At 38.6% G+C, this 7,800-nt stretch overlaps 1 protein-coding gene across 1 annotated transcript in view; it reads left to right on the forward strand.

The window, feature by feature from the left end:
• The first annotated feature begins 1,133 nt into the window (after positions 1-1,133).
• LOC106515433 (serine/Arginine-related protein 53) overlaps positions 1,134-7,800 on the forward strand; it is a 40,734-nt gene continuing 34,067 nt past the window's right edge. Inside the window, exons 1-3 of the mRNA XM_014005244.1 lie at positions 1,134-1,240; positions 1,672-1,875; positions 6,414-6,536. Coding sequence (XP_013860698.1) covers positions 1,703-1,875; positions 6,414-6,536 — 296 coding nt within the window. The 5' untranslated portion in view covers positions 1,134-1,240; positions 1,672-1,702. The remainder of the gene's footprint in view (positions 1,241-1,671; positions 1,876-6,413; positions 6,537-7,800) is intronic.

The raw sequence follows: 7,800 nt of genomic DNA on the forward strand, positions 1-7,800 counted from the left end.
TTATTACTCCTACGTCATTTTTGCATGAGACATCACTTAGTGTTAATTCTCACTGGGCTTTTTAAGTCATTAGGGTGTTAAATTGCAGATAAACGCTTATTATTGTGCCTCCCACCATATCTTTGCCATTGGGGGGCTCACTAATTAAAGTTTCCAGCTCGATGTCCCCCCCCCCCTCTCCCCTTACTGAAACTAATATTATGACAAATAAATAAACAATGACGCATAAAGGTATGAYGAGGCAACACGTGAGGAACAGGATACAGCGGGGTTTGGAACGCGTCGGGAAGAATTTAATGCAAAATTAAGCTTGTTTATTGATCATCTATATAAAGTCTCTCTCTCTCCCCTCCTTATTTCCACACACAGGAGCTCTAACAATTCACTTAATTAATTATTAACGACGTTTCGGCTTGAACCTTAGGCATTAATTACTATTAATCGTGTTGCATCTGAAACCAGGAGAGATTCAGATGGTGTTGAACAGACTCTTTTATCTGTTTAGTGCACTTTGTTTTAGATCAGGCACTTATAGCGGCTGCTGATCCATATCGGCCATTTCATCTTTAACCCCTAAGTGTTGTGTTATTCTTTATTAATATTTTGTAATATTTTTTTTACTCCTATCCAAATCACTTCCTGCACTTGAACTTATACTCTCTGTAGAATACGTAAGTCCTTACAGACATTTTACAAGTAGCCTAAATATGCATTTATTGTAGTTCTTTTCCTAAGAAATGCCATATTTCAACAAAATGCAAAAAGCCCAGAAAAGCGCTCATACATTCTTTAAAATACTGTTTAGAAGTTACTATTTCAGGCTAAAACCAAAAGAAATGCAGTGCTACAAAATAGTCTATAGACTAAATAAAAGCTGTATGTTGTTGCCTACAGCACATGTTAAACAAAATAAAAAAAATCACAAAACGTTTCAATCAGTCCCAATCAAGTGTTTTCAAATAATTCATTTTCTTATTGATGATAAATATTGTTTAATGTGGAAATGCCAAAAAAAAAAGTACTATTTTTGCTGTTAGTTTAGCTAAAGTCGAAGTATTTAAACCGCGCAAGGCAAATTAAATCAAACTGCAGCTCAGTCGATTCCTCTGTGTTCGACTCTTCAGGCCTGGCTTTCATCGACGCGTCTTTGTTTGACGAGTTCTGTCTTATTAGCAGTGCATGGCTGTGTTGTGGAATATCCATCAGGTCTGAAGGCAGCGAGCGGGACTTTCTTTTTAAGGTTTTTGAATATGTTTTGTCGAAGCTGTTATCCTTTGTGTAARGGYTGCGGAATGAAACGAAACGCTGTCGTGCCAGMRTTCTGRCAAAACACGGAACTTCTCAGAGCATCAGACAGTGCTGTTCGGTTAGCATTAGCCTGCTAGCTAGCTTACCAAGCAAACGTATCTGTTTTGCTAATAATGGGCATTACAGTACAGTGRTGTTGCCACTGTTGGGCTGTTTTAAAGGGCACGAATGTTTCCTAGACTGCMTTAAGTTTTATTATGTGTCGAGAGTCYGGTATTTTGGAGCATCATTGTGTAACATTTCAGGGATGTCCAGTTGAACAATTCCATTCATAATGCTCAAGTCTCCTGTTAGATTCTTGCTAAAGATTGTTATCGAGTTAGCTAATGAGTAGCCCTGCTCCTGTCCTGTGTGTTACACCAGCTGACAGTCCAGCAGCAGCAGCAGCAGCAGCATGGGTCGGCGTTCCTCTGACAGCGAGGATGACAGTCGGAGCCGGAGGAAAAGAAAACAACGTCGCCGTTCATCTTCCTCATCCTCTTCTTCGTCCTCCTCCGGRAGCCGAGTGAGAAGTAGCCGCACTCGGAGATCCAGTCGCCGGAGCCGGTCACGCTCCAGAGATCGAAGGTGAGCCGAGACAACTTTATGTTTTAGAGGCCTTAGAGAAAGTGATTTACCTCCAGGAACGCTGATGCTGATGCTGCATTTCCTGGAACCTTCTTTTGTTAAGTTCACTACTGAAAAGCGAAGGGTGGAAGATATAGATCCTGATCTTGTCCATCTGTTAGCAAAATACCTCATGAACCACAGGGCGAATTTTAATTACATCTTCTAGGAAGTAATCTGTGGATGTACCTGTACAGCCAAATGAGAAAATATAAAAACGGCTTTTTAATTTAATCAATTTTACAAACATTGTCCTAAAGTTTGGTGTGTTAGTTGCTAAGACTCATTCACTACACAAGTGCTAGTCATTGTGCAACATTTAGGTCTTTTAAATAACCTTCAGATTAATCTCCTAAGTTGCTATCATCTGTGTTGGAGCAGTATAGCATATWTAGTACAGTATATATTTCTGTACCCTCCAGTTAAGTTCACAATTTTTAAACTCCAGTTTGACTGTAGGTCTGAACCTACAGTGATGAACCTTCATCACACATTGTCAGCACAGTAGTTTTTTGAGGTTGTTTGTACATATTATATTGTAACCTTTTTATTATGTATTACAACATTTATATTGCAAATGACAAAACACAATTAGATTAGTTGCTGATGAAATGTTGGCTACTTGAATTAGGTTTGGGTGAAAAATTCAAATGTCGGATGTAGTAAAATATTTTGTTCGTTTTATGCATTTATTACAATTTACAAGTAAATATTTGGGGCATAGTTTTTGCCATTGGTTAGAATAGTAACACAAATGATTTATCTAACTCTAGTTACAGCAATTGAATTCAAATAATGTTATGTTGCACTAAGTAATGCAATCAGTTTGCTGTACACAGACCTTTAAGCTACTGGCTAACTGCAGACTTAGTGGCTGGTTAGGCTTTAAAAAAGGCAAACCTCTAATACARAGGCTACACTTCTGTAACAAACAGTAACACTAAGAAGAGCCATTAATAATGCCATAGCACAAATAAGCTGTTTTATTAACGAAATAAACTCTATTTGTTTGACACTATTTGCTCTGATATAGCTTTTTTGTGCTTTCTTTAATAAGTATATCAAACTTTGTGTCTAATATACAGAAAAGTAAGAATCTTTAGAATAGTTCAAGTATTTCACTGTGGTGACTGCTGAAGGTGGGGACAAAACAAAACCCCACATTATTGTCTGTTCAAAATTAAGAGTCCACAGCTCCAATTTTACTGACTGTAACCAAAACAACGTGATCATTGCACTTAATCTTCACTCAAACAAGTGTGTAAACAGATTAAACATCACTCTAATAACAAGAGCAAAAAATAAATAGTAAGAATTAGTCAGTTAWTTAAATTGATAGCTACCTTTCTTACTGCTGCATTTTCTGAGCATCATGTGGAGATCAGCCTCTCTCTCCTGCAGGGAGCAGTTTTTATCACTGCTCCCGTCATGTCGCGCTCATATTCCAAAACAAAAGCTGCACTCTCCTTTCTTCTGTCCATCGACCCAGAGCTAATCCACAGGATGTCAAAACTGTAAGCGTGCTGTCCTCGCTTCTGCCAGCTCAGAACCACCGACCGGACCAGAGAGGAGGTWKCGAAARAGCGCGGCTGTGTGCGGTCACTGGACCGAGGCTGAACGAACCGAGCCGAAACGCAAAGCTGCTGCCAGGGTGGAGAGTAGTTGTCGCTCCGGTTTAAAGTGTTCACGGTTCTGTGTTCCCCCTTGGAAAACTTGTGCGTGACAACTTTGCACTTAGCTTCAACTCTGTTTTTGACGAAAATAGAAAGTTCTGCCTACATTCTTGCTAACTTGTTAGCGCTGCATGTTGTTGTGATCACGTGAGCGCTACATGCTGGATCCAAGCGCTGCTGGATAGAAACACTGGAGCCGAGTCAGTGAACTGCTGGAATGGACTGCTTATATCGGAGCGCTTATATCGGACATTTTTTATGCAGGCCGATAAAATCCAATACTCATTTTTTGGCTGATATCGGACCGATATCTGATATCAATATTGGATCGGGACACCCCTAGCTGAAGACACAAAAAAATACTCAAGAATCACATCTTAGAACCACATGACACATTTACTCAAAATCCCAGCAAGATTTTTTTTAGCCCAAAATTTGTTTGCATACGCATCAATAGAAAACTAGAACTCCCATTCTCTTGAATTACATAAATTAAATTGAGAAGGGTTGGAGAAAGGTTCTAGACACATGGGGCAACTTTTATGACTATTTTTTTAATGAAAATGTCTTAAGGCCTTGTCACGCTATAACATTTTAGACAACTTACGCCAACTTGTGAAAATTTTAAGACATCTACGTTAAAGATGGAATAAAAAAAATCAACTGGAAGCCTCTTTTAGGCATGTACATATTGTAATGCTAACAAATTGATCAAATATGTATAACTTTTATACGATTTGGACATAAAAAATTCATAAGTTGGCATAAGTTGTTTAAAATGTGACAGGGCCTTCAGGATTTTTTCCAAAGCTTAAATTATTGCCTTTTTTTATAAGTGAGTAGCTATCGACTGTTCCGTCCTTTCTTTTCCTCCATCCTTCCTTGGCCGTTACTGTTTCTCTGGGGTGGTTCAGACGAGGCCAGTTGATGGTAATTATTTATGAGACTTGGTCAAGGCCCATTACCACTGATGGGAAGTCATTGCTTACCTCCACTGAGTGGGGCTGGGTATGCAGTGTAAACTCTGGGACCAGAGTCCCTCGTCTATTAGCCTTACATTTTGATCAATTAACTAAGACCTTGTGTGCGTCTCTGCATGTCTGCTGAAACCAGTTCCCTTAAATAGGCTGACGTGAAGCAAAGCACACGTTTTTGTGGCACTGTCAACCTGCATAGTCCCAGGCTGTATAAAGTGACCTTACATGTGGTAAAACAGAGGAGTGCCTATTTTCTGGGGGGATGACATCATGACCACATAATCACCATGTATATGTAAGGAGAGTAATTGTAACCATTACTGTGTATGTGAGATGCAAATAAGGAGCAAAATGGTGATATTTGTTTGAGGCTGAATAAGAGATGTGGAAACCAACTTCTTAGGTGTTCATCTGAAAGCTTTCTGTGTTTATAGCCGTTTTCTCCTTCACATTTATTTTAGTTTTTCTTTTTCTTACATTATGTTTGCGCAGGCGTTTGTGAAAATGTGTGAACTAACAGCACCTTCCAAAAAAAGCTTCTGTTAACCTTCTGTTTTTTTTCCTTTCGTCTGTATGATGTGTGAAGTGTTTTTGCAGAACGGCTGTAGAAGTTATTTCATGAGGCTCCACTCTTTGGATCCAGCCTTTAGAATACTAATGGATCTTTGCGGCGCTACTCTAAGTGGTACAAATCTGGTTTGATTGTTCAGCCTCTGTGTTATTTGTARTGCTAGCCTTTTCCTTCTCCCTCTAACTTGCTGAGGTCCCACAGGACTTGGTGTTTTCTTTTTTGTCTTAGTGGATGCTAAAACAGATTTTGGTTATTTTTGGTTTTGGTGAATCAAAAGGAGATATTTCAGATTTTACACACTGTTTGTGCAATAGAGGACAGGGTTTCTGCATTTACATTCACCCCTAAAATGCCTCCTACTTCTTGATTCTTGATATCAATAGGAACACAGTCTGAGCTTTTTCTTTTCTTTTTATAAAGGCAGCACACACACTTTTGTAACCACATTAAAGTGCATCAGAAACCAAAAAACACTCGTCTGGAGGAGGTCTTTTTAGGGCTGTTTGTATGGCTCGCAGCTATAGGAATGTTCAGAAAGGTAAAGTTGATATTAGAGCTTCTCGACATACTGGCTTTTGATTATGAGCTAAACAGACATTCAACAGTCTTTGTTCTATTTTGAAAAGGAAATTTCACATGATTTGGAGAACTGGTGAATAAACATACAAACAAAGTTGTTATTGCAGATTGGTGCGTAAAAGAAAAATCAGAAAGTAAAGAATAAGGAACTTATGGTGGAAGTGCTGCACAAAAGTAGATGGTTTTTGTGGAATCGTTCAATAAGAGCAACCCTACAACAATACTCGATTGAAGTTTAGGGAACCAAGTTCTCAACATACAATCACAATCAGAATTTGTTTTCACTGTTGAAGTATCCTGCAATAGTTAAAGGACCCTGTCAATAATAGTAATGCAGCACAAAAAAGTAAGKCAATTTGTATTTGGTCGATTATTTTGTAACAATTCTTCTTAGTAATAAATCCTATACGGGGCAGCTGATTGGCAGCACCCAGGGGTCCCAGAAGCTCAAAACAAGTGTCAATGAACTGTTTGCCAATAGGCTAATTTTTCATGTGCGCAACTCACTTACTCAGCTCTGCTGCTCATCCCACAAGTGCATGTTTCTTACAAATGTAGCACCACTTAAAAGGGAAATTAACAGCCTTTCCAACACTATAAGCTGTATTGCCAAGAAGCATTGTTACAACAAAGAAATTATCAAATGAAACACAATTTATTTTTTTACTTTTTGTGCCACATTGTGTCTGTTCTGTTCAGGAGAAGACGACGTTCCAGCAGCAGTTCATCTCACAGTTCATCTCACAAGAGGAGGAGTCGAAGTGCAGACAGAGATAAAGGGAGAAGTCACCGTTCTCACAGGTCACGCAGCCGGGACAGAAGGTAGCACCGTCATACATATTCTTCTCTCTACATACTCTCATTTTTGCTTGTTGAGTTGTGTTTTATATGAACGAAAGAGTTAGGATTATTGGTTTAATTTTTAAAAATGAAAAGCAATTTCACTTGGAAAGTAGGGATGTCCTGATCAGAAACTCAGTATTGGTATCGGTGGCAGATATGGCCATTTTTTGAAAATTGGGCAGAATCGGCTTTAGTCATGTGATCGGGCCGATCCAGTTTCCACAACAGTTTTCAGCATCATCATGCTTTACAACTGCCATTAAGAAGTCAAGACGCACACAAGTATGTAACCATGTCCACAGTGTGGGAACACTTTTCAATGGAACACAATGATGCTGAAACTGCATCTTACAAAATCTGCAAACTGGATGTTTCTCGTGGTGGGAACAGCAGGGCTCGTTTTAATACTAACAACCTTGTCACTTGGAAAGAAATAAAGCTATCTGATCGGATCGGATCGGTATCGTAAAGAGTAATKATTAAAAAAATCYGATTTTATCYGAAGCCAAAAAATCTGGATCGGGACATCCGTATTGGAAAGATTTTGGGTTTAGTGTTAAGAATCAAGATGTGGGATTTTAGGAATGTAATCGTACATGTATTCGTACCATGAGGGTTTAGAACAAATATTTTGATGGGTACAGTGAACTGACAATGAATATGTCACTCACAGGCAATCACTTACATTAAAACTCGACTAGAGTTTGTCTAGATTGTTTAGAGACTAGTCGTGATTGCATTATTTTTCCACCAGTAGCGTTCTTTTTACTACTAACCCATAAAGCTCAAACRGGTGAAGAACCCATGCAGCAGATGTTGTTACTCACTCTCTCTCATCTCATTTGCTGAAGCTTGGAAGTCCTTCAGAGTTCTCACAGGTGTCTTGGTGGCCTCTTTCACRGTTCTCTTTGCACGGTCACTCACGACAGAAGACGACTTGCTCTTGGTAGATTTACACGTTCCACATTTTTCCCATGTCTTGATGATTTTTTCTAGAACTACTTAAGATTTTGGAAATACTTTTGTATCCGTCTGCTGATTTGTACTGTTCAATAATCTTTTTTCAGAGTTGAATTAGTCACATTAAAGGTAGTGAATATTTATGCAGTAAGTTACTTTAAATTGCATCTTTTTATTTAGTTGTTAGTAAAATTTGATTTCGTTTTGACATTGAGTATTAACCATGATTGTTTTATGACAGCAATAAAAGCATAAGAGGGTGAATAGTTTTTATTGGCACTGT

The sequence above is a fragment of the Austrofundulus limnaeus genome, unplaced genomic scaffold (genome assembly GCF_001266775.1).
Source record: "Austrofundulus limnaeus strain Quisiro unplaced genomic scaffold, Austrofundulus_limnaeus-1.0 Scaffold29, whole genome shotgun sequence".
Lineage (NCBI taxonomy): Eukaryota > Metazoa > Chordata > Actinopteri > Cyprinodontiformes > Rivulidae > Austrofundulus > Austrofundulus limnaeus.